The sequence below is a fragment of the Pongo abelii genome, chromosome 14 (genome assembly GCF_028885655.2).
Source record: "Pongo abelii isolate AG06213 chromosome 14, NHGRI_mPonAbe1-v2.0_pri, whole genome shotgun sequence".
In the NCBI taxonomy this organism is placed as follows: Eukaryota; Metazoa; Chordata; class Mammalia; order Primates; family Hominidae; genus Pongo; species Pongo abelii.
The window spans coordinates 46,836,779-46,853,374 of NC_071999.2; the positions used below are offsets into that span (position 1 = coordinate 46,836,779).

The following is a 16,596-nucleotide window of genomic DNA, read 5'->3' on the forward strand; positions in this document are numbered from 1 at the left end:
GCCCAGGCATGAGTTTTTTTTTTTTTTGAGACAGAGTCTCCCTCTTGTCACCCAGGCTGGAGTGCAGTGGCGCGATCTAGGCTCACTGCAACCTCCGCCTCCTGGGTTCAAGCTATTCTCCTGCCTTAGCCTCCTGAGTAGCTGGGATTACAGGTGCATGCCTCCATGCCCAGATAATTTTTGTACTTTTAGTAGAGACGGGGTTTCACCACGTTGACCAGGCTGGTCTCAAACTTCTGACCTCAGGTGATCCGTCCACCTCGGCCTCCCAAAGTGCTGGGACTACAGGTGTGAGCTACTGCACCCGGCCTGCATCAGCATTTTTTTTTTCTTTTTTTTGAGACGGAGTCTCGCTCGGTCACCAGGCTGGAGTGCAGTGGCACCATCTTGGCTCACTGCAACCTCCACCTCCTGGGTTCAAGCAATTCTCCTGCCTCAAGCCTCCTGAGTAGCTGGGACTACAGGCACATGCCACCACGCCCAGCCAATTTTTGTATTTTTAGTAGAGAAAAGGTTTCACCATCTTAGCCAGGATGATCTCAATCTCTTGACCTAGTGATCTGCCCACCTCGGCCTCCCAAAGCGCTGGGATGATAGGAGGGAGGCACCGCACCTGGCCGGCATCGGTATTTTTTAATTGCCATCCTGCAAGGTGATTCCAAGGTTGAGAACCTGAGAAGCACTGGCTTAGCACAATGCACACAGTAGGTACTTAATTAATGGTAGTAGCTTCTTCTATTATTACTACTTGCAAATATGCAAGAGATAGCTAATAAAACGGGACTATTACCATGTCTGCAGTTGTCTGGGAGGAAAAAATATTGTAAATCTATGGAACGTTTATGGTAAATCACTGAAAGTTTGTGACTATTTTTAAATGTTCTAAAATCTAATCAGGATTAACATAATGTATTTAGAATTTTTAATTACATTCAGCATCTGCATCACGTCAAGAAAAAAAAACTTGTTGGATAATGGCTTATTCTACTTATTTAACCTTTCCTAATGAGTCAAAGTTAAAAATCAAATGTCTACAAGTTAGAGAACCAAAATAAATAAAAAATATCAGTATCATTAATCTCCTAAAATGATACAAGATGGGAATATTTTCTACAAAAGTTACACACGAAGAGCCTTCTCTTAACATTAAATTCTAGAGAAGTTTTAGGAATGTGTGGAAATTTTTCCCAACTAAACCAAAATAAGAAAACAGTAGTTATAGAAATGTTCAAGTTTACAACTAAGTGAGCTTTTTTAGTCTATATAAATATAATTTAAAGCTATTATATATTTTACAAACAAAACTACTTTTCTCTCTCTCTCAAAAAAAAAAGATTCCAACAAGACCAACCAATAATTAAGATCTATGATTCATAAGGAGTGTGTAAATACTGAAGCTGTGACTCTGACAAATTATAGAAACTTCAGCAATGTGACATGCTGCATATATAGACCTGTATATATAAAGTTTTTCAAACTTACTACTAAAGCATTTTATTTTTGCAGTGCCTACACACGGAATTTTGCTATGGGAGGGGCTTTTCCCAAAATGTTCATTATTTGGAGCTTTACTGCATTGTGTTTATAACAATAAAAAAGTGCCATTCTACTTGGTATAGAATCATGATTTTTCAGGATCTACATAACCCAGTTTAAAAAAAAGAAAAAGAATGAGATAGTTCCACCTTTACTGCTTAAGTCAGAGTGGGGTGTGTGTGTGTGTGTGTGTGATTTTTGTGACTCACACCCACCTTTGCAATACAGCAAGCGTGCCTGCATTCACCCGGTGAATGCCATCCAGCAGGACCAGCTTGCCTTCCAGAGCAGCATTCACAAGGGGTGAGGACCGCCAGGCAGTGTCTCCATTTGGAAGGGTGTATCTCTGCTGTAGCAGATCACGCGCTGTCATATCCTAAAACAAATCCCCACCACCCACCAAAGAACATGACGAATTAGTTTTTAAGACATGCAAGGTAGCTTACATGGCTTTACAGAGTCACCTCCGTCTGAACTTAACATTCCGTATAATAACAGAGAAGTCATCTTCTCCAATTCCCAAAAAGAAAGCTCTTCAGAAAGCTTTTGTTTTGGTCATTTTAAGATTTTTTTCCATTACTCATTACATTATATAGTAAGAGTGAGAGGTTTTTTTCCCTTCTTTATATTTAGCATTTTCTTCCGCTTTTAAAATGTTCGTTTACATAATGGCAGTAATTTCCACCTGAATAACAGAATTTAACTCAATCAGCTCTATTCCTGTGTTTTCGTATACCAACTTTTATGGTGACCTAACCATCCATGTGTTGACTCAATTTTAAAATGAGAGATCACGCAAACTCAACATGCAGATATGTTTATCAATAATGTGCATTTTCTAGCAGTTGATGAGTTTTCCTGAAAAGCTATGCTAGGACCATCACAATGACTCATTTTATTTAAAGAGGCTTGACAATGGAGGAAATTGAAGAGGACAGTCATCAGATGAGGTACAGGAATTGGGAAACAATAGCATAGCACTTACAAGCAATTTTTAAAAGCGCACACACAATGTGCTAACAATAAAATAGTGTAACAGACTTAAGCAAACTATTAATAGTTGTGGCATATAAAAGTTTATCTACTAAAAAAAAAAAAGTTTATCTACTGTAAAAAACTGGAGCTATATAATATGAACAATTTTTTCTTACATGTGCTAATGTGGATAGTTTCTTTTCTATCACCTTCAGATACATTTTGTGCGACTTATAGCAAACAAAAGTTAAACACATTTACAATCATTTTTATCCAAATATTTAAAGTCTTCTGTAAATTCTTGGCTACACACTCCCAACTTTCAGCAGATACAAAACTAATGAATTTGCTTTATATTCATAATGGCAATGAATCTGTATTGAAACCAAGATTAAAATTTAAGTCTTAATTGTTTCAATCTTCTCACTATCAAGAAAGTACTGACTAAATGGCTGTTATTAAAAATTCAAAAAAAAACAGATGCTGGCAAGGTTCTGTAGAAACAGGAAAATTTTTACACTGTTGGTGGGAGTGTTAATTAGTTCAACCATTGTGGAAGACAGTGTGGCATTTCCTCAAAGACCTAGAGGCAGAAATACCATTCAACCCAGCAATCCCATTACTGAGTATATACCCAAAGGGATATAAATCATTCAATTATAAAGATACATGCATGCGTATGTTCACTGCAGCACTATTCACAAGAGCAAAGACATGGAATCAACCTAAATGCCCATCAATGATAGACTGGATAAAGAAAATGTGGTACATACACACCATGGAATACTATGCAGCCATAAAAAGGAACTAGATCATGTCCTTTGAGGGACATGGATGCAGCTAGAGGCCATTATTCTTAGCAAACTAACCCAAGAACAGAAAACCAAATACCACATGTTCTCACTTATAAGTGGAAGTTGAATGATGAGAACACATGCACGCATGGTGGGGAACAACACACACTGGGGCCTGTCAGAGGGTGAGAGGAGGGAGGAAGGATAGCATCAGGAAGAACAGCTAATGGATGGTGGGCTTAATACCTGGGTGATGGGATGATCTGTGCAGCAAACCACCATGGCACATGTTTACCTATGTAACAAACCTGTACATCCTGCACATGTACCTCTGAACTCAAAATAAAAGTTGGAAATTTTAAAAAAAGAAAGTACTGACTTAGGAAGTATGAATAGGCTCATTTTGAATCATAAAGACCTTTGAAAAACAGTAACATTCAAACTCAGCAAGTTCCCATAAACTTAAAAGGCTGGTTTTGACAACATTGTCAAAATTTGTTCTTTTTAAATAACTTTATTTAATTCTTCAACTATGAATTCTAAATTCTATGCAAATTATATGAGCAATATCACTCTCTTGATGCCAATGACAGTTACAACAACCAAGACTAAACTGATCACCATCATCCATGTTTACTGAGACAGTCACGACATTCCTCATTTTTCCTGGGCCCAAGCAAAAGATTCATTCCCACTCATGCTTATGCTACAGAACACCAAAGGGATCGCTCTCAAGAACAGGACAAATCAAAATAAGTGTCTGTGGGTCATTTTTATAGTCAAACTATGAAAAAAAATCAAATATACGCATATACATGTGCATATAAATATATATGTGTCTGTATATATATGTATGTATACAAATACATACAAACACACAGAATTTTTTTAAGTAAATATAAAAACAGATAAATTTAAAGAAAACTCTTGCTATGAATCATTCCAGAAAAATATTTGCCATAGAGTTACATCACACATTACCTTGGAAAAGTAAACAAAGAAAAAGAAAACACAGTTTAGTGCAGTGGTTCAAAATCAAAGATACATTATCAGAAACAGGTGGGGAACTTTTGAAACATATATAAACTTAAGCTCCACTACCCTGAAGATTCTGATTCATCAGGGCCAACATGGGGCCTACCATCTGTTTTTTATTAAACATTACATAGATGACTCTGATATGCCTCCCAGGTGGGAAACACTGCTTTAAAAGTATTAAATTAAAATTCACTTATCTATACCCTTCCTTGTTCTAATATGATGTGAGATTGCAAAAAGATATACAAAATGCACAACAAAATAACATAAATTAAAAGTAAAGTTAAAAATAATAGAAAAAAAGCGTAGGCTTTGTCTATTTTAAGCATTCCTATTGGAATTCAGAGAGGAGATGGCAGGATGAAGGCATTCAACTAATATCATACTTTCAAAGAAACTGATGGATGTTAATTTTGAAAATCACAGCTTCAGACTGAAAACAGCTGATATCCTGGCCCAATTAAGGTCAGGAGTCTTTTGCTTCGGCCCAGGAAAAGATGAGGAATGTTGTGACTTTAGCAGACATAAGATGCTCAGACTCCTAAAAAGCTGAAGCTAAAAACTGGTAACATTTTTTTTTTAAATTTCAATAGAAAGAATTCCTCATTCTCATACCAACATATCTGAATCACCATTCTGTGCATGATATAAAAAAGCACTATTTCATTTGGTTATGATTCCAAAGTATTTTTATATCTTATTAATTCACAGGATGTGTACAGTACTTACCTTATTCAAGTAAGTAAACATTTATACTAATAGAGATGATGAGAAAGACAACTAGTACATAGGGCTCTTCTTTCACAATCTAGTAGTTGGAGACTCCCTTACATTTGCTAAAGTAAAATGAATGATTATTTTTTGCTACACAATATGCAGCAGCCGATCATGCCAACCAAAGCTATAGACCAGAAATGTTCTTCCTCTTTTCAATCTTCGGAGGGATAGAACATGGGAAATACTTGATATTTCTTAAAAGACTAGCTAAGTTTTATCACCTAAACTCTGTATACCATCATATTAGAAAGAGCCATTCTTCATTTTTAATAAACACACATGTGCAGATTGACAGACAAACAGATGATAGACAGATAGATAGATAGATAGATAGATAGATAGATAGATAGATAGATAGATAGATATTTTTAAAAAATATTTTGTAGAGACAAGTTCTCACTCTGTTGTCCAGTCTGGTCTTGAACTCCTGGCCTCCAGCAATCCTCACACTTCAGCCTCCCAAAGTGGCAAGATTACAGGCATGAGCCACTGTCAATTTCTAATAAACCTTTGCATCAAAATAAAAACCTTCCTAAGAGAAAGAAAAGCACTCCCTTTAATATAAGCTATTGGTTTTCATAATTAAGAACTTCTATTGAAAGACAAACATTTCAGCTTTTCCTTAAAGAGATAGTTGGCCCTACTTTCCCCAATATTAGTTATTATCAGAAGGTATTTTCAATTGTGTGAAAGTGCAAGGACACCAAAGTAAAACTAAACTTTCACAGAACAACTGAATCTAATCAAATCTAATTAACAAAACTTTTTCAGCATAGGCTGAATGGGGAAGTGATATGAACTAATTTCAGGTAATAAGCTAATGTTTAAACCAAAGTAACATCACTTTCAATGGTTTCTGTCTATAGAATATTTGGTTTGTAGTACCATGAAATTATTGTTTTAATATCTTTAACAGACATTGCATCACAGAGTTGTGAAAAATATATATCATTTCCCCATTCTTCCCATCTACATGCACATTGCTATTAGTAAGTAGAAATGCAAATTTCTTTTTAAAAGTGTGCTTATTCCATACGAGCATTTGGGAAACACCCTAATAAAAATCAAGAAAAATCAACATCCTTATTTTTGCATATATTTTTCTCATCCTGAAACTCTTGAACTTAAGAGAATAAAAATAGCACTAATGATATCATAGAGCCTGATCCGCTTCCTCTTTCTGCATTTCCTTAACATTTTTAAAATAACAGGACATGAAATTTAATTCCTTTAGGTCTACCACTGTCTAACCTTGAACACCTCACTTTCATTCAGATCCCTGGAAAACATCCATGTATCTCTTACGATTCCATGTCAATTGGAATTATGTTCTTTTGATTTGTAACTGAGAAACTCCACCGAAAATAAAAACGTCCTGTTAAAATGAGAAGCATAACTCAAGAAATGGATCAGAGAATATAAATTTGAACCTTAAAGCAATGATATGCCTTAAATGTTTTTAGTACCTTTAAATGATCTAAGCTAATTTTTTTGAGAATTCCCTTGAGAAATCCAGATACAGTCAATAGCTCAATAAAATAACTGTACAAAGTGGTTGTGTGTACGGTATCTAGAATAACATTAGAATTATTTTTCCAAGGCATAATGTCATTCAGAAAAAAATCTGAAAATATTATAGTACATTTTTAGTGTATAAAGAAATTTGAGCTACCTCTCTTACTGATACTAAAGTAAAATTTTACATTATAATGCACATATAACTGTCTTATAGGAAATTAAAATGATTGTAGCAAAAGTAGAATATCAAAGTACATATAAAGTATGACTTCAACCAGGTTTAAAAAATACATATTTCCACCACATATATAAACCCAAGAGTTTCAGAAAGTATTTAAGTTGACTTGCAAAAATATGCTTAATATAATATATTATAAAATTAAACATAAGTGGACAAGGAAAACTAAACAAGGAAAGATGAAACTAAGAGGAAAAAATAATATGCAAAATACATCTGAACAGTCTAAAATTTGAATCTAATCTAATATCCAACATAAAGAGTGACACTAAAAAAAAAGTTACAGGTGTTCCTGTATTAGTTTGCTGAGAATGATGGTTTCCAGCTTCATCCATGTCCCTGCAAAGGACATGAACTCATCCTTTTTTATGGCTGCATAGTATTCCATGGTGTTTTTGTGACAAATTTTCTTTATCCAGTCTACCATTGATGGGCATTTGGGTTGCTTCCAAGTCTTTGCTATTGTGAATAGTGCTGCAATAAATATATGTGTGCATGTGTCTTTACAGTAGAATGATTTATAATCCTTTGGTTATATACTCAGTAATGGGATTGCTGGGTCAAAAGGTATTTCTGGTACTAGATCCTTGAGGAATTGCCACACTGTCTTCCACAACGGTTGAACTAATTTATACTCCCACCAACAGTGTTAAAGCATTCCCATTTCTCCACATCCTCTCCAGCATCTGTTGTTTCCTGACTTTTTAATGATCGCCATTCTAACTGGCGTGAGATAGTATCTCATTGTAGTTTTGATTTGCATTTCTGTAATGACCGGTGATGATGAGCTTTTTTTCATATGTCTGTTGGCTGCATAAATGTCTTCTTTTGAAAAGTGACTGTTCATATCCTTCACTCACTGTTTGATGGGGTTTTCTCCTGTAAATTTGTTTAAGTTCCTTGTAGATTCTGGGTATTAGCTCTTTGTCAGGTGGATAGATTGCATAAATGTTCTCCCATTCTGTAGGTTGGCTGTTCACTCTGATGATAGTTTCTTTTGCTGTGCAGAAGCTCTTTAGTTTAATCAGATCCCATTTGTCAATTTTGGCTTTTGTTGCCATTCCTTTTGGTGTTTTAGTCATAAAGTCTTTGCCCATGCCTATGTCCTGAATGGTATTACCGAGGTTTTCTTCCAGGGTTTTAGTTTCTAGTTTTCCTAGCACCATTTATTAAATAGGGAATCCTTTCCCTGTTGTTTGTTTTTGTCAGGTTTGTCAAAGATCAGATGGTTGTACATGTGTGGTGTTATATCTGAGGCATCTGTTCTGTTCCATTGGTCTATATCTCTGTTTTGGTTACTGTAGACATGTAGTACAGTTTGAAGTCAGGTAGCATGATGCCTCCAGCTTTGTTCTTTTTCCTTAGGATTGTCTTGGCTATACGGGCTATTTTTTGGTTCCACATGAAATTTAAAGTAGTTTTTTCTAATTCTGTGAAGAAAGACAATGGTAGCTTGATGGGGATAGCACTGAATCGATAAATTACTTTGGGCAGTATGGCCATTTTCATGATATTGATTTTTCCTATCCACGAGCATGGAATGTTTTTCCATTTGCTTGTGTCCTCTCTGATTTCCTTGAGCAGTGGTTTGTAGCTCTCCTTGAAGAGGTCCTTCACATCCTTTGTAAGTTGTATTCCTAAGTATTTTATTATCTTTGTAGTAATTGTGAATGGGAGTTCACTCATGTTTTGGCTCTCTGTTTGTCTATTATTGGTGTGTAGGAATGCTTGTGATTTTTGCACATTGACTTTGTATCCCAAACACCGCATGTTCTCACTCACAAGTGGAGTTGAATGAGACCACATGGACACAGGGAGGAGAACATCACCCACTGGGGCTTGTCTGGGGATGGCGGGGCTAGAGGAGGAATAGCATTAGGAAAAATACCTAACGTAGGTGATGGGTTGATGGGTGCAGCAAACCACCATGGCACGTGTATACCTATGTAACAAACCTGCACATTCTGCAGATGTATCCCAGAACTTAAAGTATTAAAAAAAAAAAAAAAAAAAAGTTACAGGTGGTAGCTCATGCTTGTAATTCTAGCACTTTGGGAGGCTAAGGTGGGCGGGCTGATTGCTTGAGCTCAGGAGTTCAAGACCAGCCTGGGCAACATGGCGAAACCCCATCTCTACAAAAACTACAAAAAATTTGCCAGGTGTGGTGGAGCACACCTGTAGTCCCAGCTACTTGGGGAGCTGAAGCACAAGGATCACTTGAGGCCGGGAGGTGGAGGCTGCAGTGAGCCAAGATTGCAACATTGTACTCTAGCCTGGGTGACAAAGTAAGACCCTGTCTCAAAAAAAAAAAAAGTTACATAAGTCATAATGATCACAACATCAACACCAAATCAGAAGCAGCACAATTCTTGATAATAAAATTGAGAAAAATTTGTTTCATGGGTCAGGTCATCCTATAGAGAACAACATGCTAAAGAGTTAAAAATAGAAGTAATAATAATTATTACAGCTAATCCTTATGGAAAGCCTAACAAGTGCCAGGTACTTTGCATATATTAACTCATGTAATCCTTATAACCTGAAGAACCATGTACAATTATATTCTTCATTTTACAGAGAAGAAAACTGAGGTATGAAGAGGTCAAACAGTTTACCCAATCAAGGACACACAGCTAGCAGGCAGAGGAGCCAGATTGTCCTCAAGTATATTACAACAACGAACACAGCAATAAATTTCACTAAAAGAAATTCCATAAGGAAAGAGCTGGGTTGGATTAATCAACCCATGAATAGATTGTAGAGTTAATATAGGAATATACCAATAACACACCTCTCAGGCTAGCTTCACAAATTAACTTCTAATAAGTCTCAATCATCTTCTTTGAGAAGAGCTAAAAAGTGTGACTATGATGTTAACCACTCCCCAAACAGACCCCAAATACAGCTAGTCTTTATTGCTGTTTTAAAATTTATTTCAAAACACATAAAAAAGATTGAAATAAAAATGCTTTAGTTAAAAGTAAGTACATCTCTAAGTAGATATGATTCTTCATTCTCATTTCTGAATTAAAAATATAAACAGTAGACATTTAATATTTTTTCAATTGGGGTAAATAAGCACTAATAATGATTTTGTTTTCCAAAGGAAACTAGCTGAATTTCTGTAGGCTTTCCAGGTCTACCTCAAATGAGTTTTACTTATTAAGCAATACTTATTTTACCAGGAAAACACCATACCTGTAGTATAAACCAGAAGAAAATCTGGGATTATGTGAATAAAAGAATATACCAAGAATAAGCCATTGACTTTGCAATACAGTATTAACATGCCCACCCTACTAGTGGCAGCAGAATGCTACATAAATATTGTATAAACATACAATGTTAATAATTTTTAGGTCCTGGAATAGAAATGAAGCCATTATTTCCAGAATCTAAGCATGCTCAGTGAACAGAACACAGGCATGCTGCCAACATTCCTCAGTGTCATTTATGTTTGATCTCAAAAAGGCCCCTCATTTTACATATATTGTAAAATTATTTGTAAACTCTTCCATCCTTCTCCCTCAAGCTCCTCTTTTAAAGAACTATTTTTAACCTGTAGCACATAAAATTAACTTCCTTTTATGTACAGGATGCGATGTTGACATTACAAGCCTACTGTGTTGATTTCAGTTACTCTGCTGTCAATGGGGAAAAGTTGATTTTGCAGTTGTATGCGTGGTAAGCACTGGAATCTATTTCAAGAAGATCTGTTCTAGTTAAAGATTTATACTATGAACATAGAATAAATTTCTCTCATTGAAGATAACCAGAAGTCAAACCCACTATGTTACTAACAACTGCTTCAACTAAAGGACATCTTAATAAAGATGCAAAATTAAATATAAATGTAAGGTCAGTATAGGTGCAGATAATACAGTTATGTTCTCAATCAAGATACACAACCAAATACCCTCATATTATCCTTCTTATACTACAAAGGCTAGAAAACTAGAAACATCATTTCTTAAAGTCTGTGCAGCTAGAGTTCTATTCATGAACCAGGTTCCACCAAGCATTCTCATGTACAAGAGACTGGAAAAATGGCAGTGAACAATGGGAGTAAGGGAGCAGCCAGCACAAAGAAAACTGCTCTTCTAGGGCATCAATGGCTAAATTCCTCCTGGTACTGCCATTCCTTACTGGGTAAAATGTAAATTGCATTCCCTGTTTCTCCCAGAAATTTTGTAAATTAGCTAACACTCTGTAAATAATATCTTTTCATTTTAGAGACTGAGTACTATTGTTCACCAGAAAGCCAGAACTTAAGGATGATATTTAAAACGTAAATCAACTTGTTAAAGATTGTAAAGAAAATGTTGACAGACAACTAAGTACATTAAGAAGGATAAGAAGAGTTTCACATGGCAAGAAGCAGAGATGCAATAGACTAAAACCCCAGCATATACAAACTAAAGAATCATATTTTATTCAAATAGTACACAAACTTTGTTGCATTTTATCACAAATGTTAGACTCCCTTAGAAAAACAGGTGTGAAAGTAGCAATAAATTCTAGTTTAAGTATCTGCAATAAGCTAAACACCTAAATCAAGAAGTTAGAAAAACTTCAAATCAACAATCTAACATCACAGCTAGAGGAACTAGAAAAACAAGAATAACCTTAACTCCAAAGCTAGCAGAAGAAAAGAAATAACTAAAATCAGAGCAGAACTGAATAAAACTGAGACTGAAAAATCCATACAAAGGATCAACTAACCCAAAATTTGGTTATCTGAAAGGATAAACAAGATAGACCACTAGTGAAATTAACAAAAAAAGAGAGAAGATCCAAATAAGCACAATCAGAAATGACAAAGGTAACATTACAACCGATCCTACAGAAATACAGATCATCATCAATGACTATTATGAACACCTCTCTGCACACAACTAGAAAATCTAGAGGAAATGGATAAATTCCTGGAAACACACAACCTCCCAAAACTGAATTGGGAAGAAACTGAAACCCGAAACAGACCAATATCAAGTTCTGAAATTGCATCAGTAATAAAAAACTTACCAAAAAAACACAACCCTGGACCAGATGGATTCACAGCTGAATTCTACCAGACATCAAAAAAGAGCTGGTACAAATTCTACTGAAACTATTCAACACAACTGAGGAATAAGGACTCCTCTCTAACTCGTTCTACAAAGCTAGCATCATTCTGATACCACAATCTGGCAAAGACACAACAAAGAAAGGTAACTATCGGCCAATACCCTTGAGGAACATGGACACAAAAATCCTCAACAAAATACTAGCAAAACATATCCAGTAGCAAATAAAAGTTAATTCACCACGGTCAGGTAGGCTTTATTCCTGGGACACAGAGTGGGCTCAACATATGCAAATCAATAAATATGATCACCACATAAACAGAATTAAAAGCAAAAGCCATTTTGATCATCTGAGTAGACACAGAAAAAGCTTCCGATAAAATCCAACATCCATTTATGATAAAAACCCTCAACAACCTAGGCACTGAAGGAACATACCTCAAAATAATATAATAAGAGCCAGCTATGACAAACCCACAGGCAACATCACACTGAATGGGCAAAAGCTGGAAGCATTCCCCTTAACAACTGAACAAGACAAGGATGCCCACTCTCATAACTCCTATTCAATATAGTACCAGAAGTCCTAGCCAGAGCAATCAGGCAAGACAAAGAAATAAAAGGCATCCAAATAGGAAGATAGGAAGTCAAACTATTTCTCTTCCCACATGATATGATTCTATACCGAAAACCCCACAGACTCCCTCAAAATGCTCCTAGAACAGATGTCAGTAAAATTTCAGGATACAAAACCAATGAACAAAAATCAGTAGCATTCCTACACACCAATAACATTCAACATTGAATGGATACACCAGTAACATTCAACATTTAATGGATACACCAATACATTCAAGCTGAATGTGTCAGGAACACATTCCTATTTACAATAGCTGCAAAAAAAAAAAAAAAAGTAAATAAAATACCTAGGAATACATGTAAAAAAGGAGGTGAAAGATCTCTACAAGGAGAACTATAAAACACTGCTGAAAAAAATCAAAGATGACAAAAACTAATGGAAAAACATTCCATGCTCATGGATTAGAAGAATAAATATTGTTAAAATGGCCGTACTGCCCAAAGCAATTTACAGATTCAGTGCTATTCCTATCAAACTCTCAATGTCATTTGCCACACAAATAGAAAAAATTATTTTAAAATTCATATGGAACCAAAAAAGGCCCAAATAGCCACAGCAATCCTAAGCAAAAAGAACAAAGCCAGAGGCATCACATTACATGACTTCATGAAAAGATACTTCTCAAAAGACATACAAGTGGCCAAAAAATATATGAAAAAATGCTCAACATCACTAATCATTAGAGAAATGCAAATCAAAACAACAATGAGATACCCTCTCACATCAGTTAGAATGGCTATTACCTCTTACATCAGTTAGAACGGCTATTATGAAAAAGTCAAAAAATAACAAATGCTGACAAGACTATGGAAAAAAGGGAACACTTACACACTGTTTGTGGGAATGTTAGTTCAGCCACTGTGGAAAGCAGTTTGAAGATTTCTCAAAGAACTTAGAACTATCTTCATTCGACCCAGCAATCCTATTACTGGGTATATGCCCAAAGGAAAATAAATAGTTCCACCTAAAAGACACATGCACATGTATGTTTACAGCAGTACTATTCACAACAGCAAAGACATGGAAGCAAACTAGATGCACATCAATGGTGAATTGGATAAAGAAAATGTAATACATATACACCATTAAATAATATGCAGCCATAAAATAGAATGAAATCACATCCTCTGCAACAACATGGATGGAGCTGGAGGACATTATAAGCAAACTAACGTAGAAACAGAAAACCAAATACCACATGTTCTCACTCACTCATGTTCTCAGCCACTCAAGTGGGATCTAAACATTGAGTACACACTGACATAGAGGTGGGAACAACAGACAATGGGGACTACAGAGTGGGCGGGAAGAAGTGAAGGGTGAGGGCTGAAAAATAACTGTTGGGTACTATGCTACCTGGGTGATAAGACCATTCATACCCCAAACCACAGCATAACATACCTGCACACATACCTCCTGAATCTAAAATAAAAGTCGAAATTAAAAATAAATTAAATATCTGCAATAATATTTGCCTCATAATAAGCTTTTTAGTTCTTTTTTTTTTTTTTTTTAAAGAGACAGGTCTCCCTACATTGTCCCGGCTGACTATTCATAAGTGCTAATAGTGTACCACAGTGTTGAATTCCTGAGCTCTAGTGATCCATCCACCCAAGTAGGTGGGAATACAGGTGTGTGCCACTGTGCTCAGCTTATAATAAATTAGTTTCTAAAAGCAAGTAACAAAATATGAAATCAAGATTGGTGTAATTATGAATTACCTGTTTGGTATTCAATAAAGATACCTGGAGCAGATACTGCATTTGACCACCCTCAACACCACTCAAATCCCTGTTAGTCAGCCACATGAGGGGTAACACATGTGAAAGGATGGCTACAAAGTGAGGAAGGCTGGGATTCAATTCCAGTTCTGAGACTTCCTTATTGTGTGATAAATGAGTGAAATGAGTAAAATATCTTTAGAATTAAATGAGATAATGCCGGGCACCTAATGGTTATTTAATAAATGACAGCTGAATCTGAATCAAGTGAAGAAACAAACTATAAATATGTTAAAATTTAAATATAACAATAAGTCTCAGTTCACAATTCAGGACAGTAATAGAAGTGATATGACAATGCTGCATACAATTAAATGACAGAAAATTCCTATCTTAGAATTTAAAATAAAGTTAATATTGAAGCAGGTAAAAATAGTAAAGAAAAGCTGACAACAGAGGTCATTTAAAAATAATCTAAAATTTCAGGCTAGGCACAGTGGCTCACGCCTGTAATCCCAGCACTTTGGGAGGCCAAGGTAGGCGGATCACCTGAGGCCAGGAGTTCAAGACCAGCCTGGCCAACATGGTGAAACCCCGTCTCTACTAAAAATTAGCCAGGTATGGTGGTGCACACCTGTAATCCCAGCTACTCGGGAGGCTGAAGCAGGAGAATTGCTTGAACTCTGCAGGTAGAGGTTGCAGTGAGCCGAGATCATGCCACCGCACTCCAGCCTGGGTGACACAGCAAGATTCTGTCTCAAAAAATTAATTAAATAATCTAAAATTTCCACAATTTATTCATTCAAATATATATTGAATATATATATGGAGAGAGAGAGAGAGAGAACCAGCCTACTGCTTGCAAATCACCATTTCAGGTGCTGAGAATTCAGTAGTGAAAAAAATAAACATGGATCTTACACTCCAGTGAGAAGGAACAAAAATAGATAAAGGAAAGGAGACAGGAGGAGAAGGAAGGAATAGAAGGACACAAATAAGAAAATAGCACATAGTAGTTGGTACTACACAGAAAATATCAGGTAATATGACAGCAAATGACTCAGTGCATCAAAAACGCTTTCTCTACAGGTATTCAAGTTGAGATTTCAAAGTCAAGAGGCCACGTGAAGATCAGGCAAGAATATTCCAGTCTGATGACACAGCCTGTGAAAATGCCCCGTAGCAGAAAGAAGCCAGACAGATTTAAGGGATTAAAAGTACCCAGTGAGACTGAAACATATCAGTAGAGGGTCCAGCAGGAAGGGAGAAGGCTGAAGAGATAGGCATGGATTGGGTCACGTAGCGCAGTGGTTCTCAACCCTGGCTGCTGGTTATAATTGAAAAATACTGGTCCCACCTCCCACCAATTACTTTAGACTCTCTGGTGGTAGAGCCTGGACACTGGAAGTTTTTCAAAGATCCTTGAGTGGTTCTAATGGGTAACCTCGTTAATGGAAGACTCGTATGCCAGGGTAAAGTGTCTTTATTTTATTCTAAGTATGATGGGAGGCCACTGACAGATTCTAATCAGGGAAATGAAAAGATCTGATTTACATTCTTAAGAGATCACTCTACAACTTTAGTGAATAGAATATGGAATGCAACATACTCTAACTACGTATCTACAAATGTTCAAATGACAAAACTGATGAGTTCTTAAAAACTCCATAAAGTAAAACTCCATATGCCAAATGCATTTTCCACCAAAGGCTCAATAATGGGCCCAAGGATAGTGGGTTAGAATTTTTGGAAATGTCCCTGGTTACAGTAGATCCTGCAAAAAACAAATGATGGAATATTAACAACTGGCTATGAGGGGTGAGGGTGATGGGGAGAAGGCTAAGAAATGTGCCATGTTCCAGTACTTAACAACTCTCTTGATTGACAATGCATCCCTTTTGGCACCTTCCTCACAAAACTAAAGCTGCCTTTTCTGAATTGCTACTCCATGGAAGACACTGTGCAGCAGGAAGCCAAACATTTGTTCCCTAGCTGGGAAATAGAAAAGAATCCAATGGATTCAGGGAGAGTTACTAAAAAGAAATGAGGAGCCTCTCACTTGAAGCAACATAGAAAAACGCTTGCTAAGATTAAAGAAATGTGCTGGTTGAACTCTCAGGGTGATACGGCTTGGCTGTGTCCCCACCCAAATCTCACCTCGAATTATAATCCCCATAATCCCCATGTGTCATGGGCAGAACCAGGTGGAGATGACTGGATCATGGGGGGTGGTTTCCCCTATGCTGTTCTTGTGATAGTGAGTGAGTTCTCATGATATCTGATGGTTTTATAA

The 16,596-nt window shown here is 36.3% G+C and overlaps 1 protein-coding gene across 1 annotated transcript in view; it reads right to left on the minus strand.

Moving 5' to 3' along the window:
- Positions 1-16,596, minus strand: part of VWA8 (von Willebrand factor A domain containing 8) — a 398,456-nt gene that overhangs the window by 275,988 nt on the left and 105,872 nt on the right. Inside the window, exon 13 of the mRNA XM_024230913.3 lies at positions 1,752-1,912. Coding sequence (XP_024086681.3) covers positions 1,752-1,912 — 161 coding nt within the window. The remainder of the gene's footprint in view (positions 1-1,751; positions 1,913-16,596) is intronic.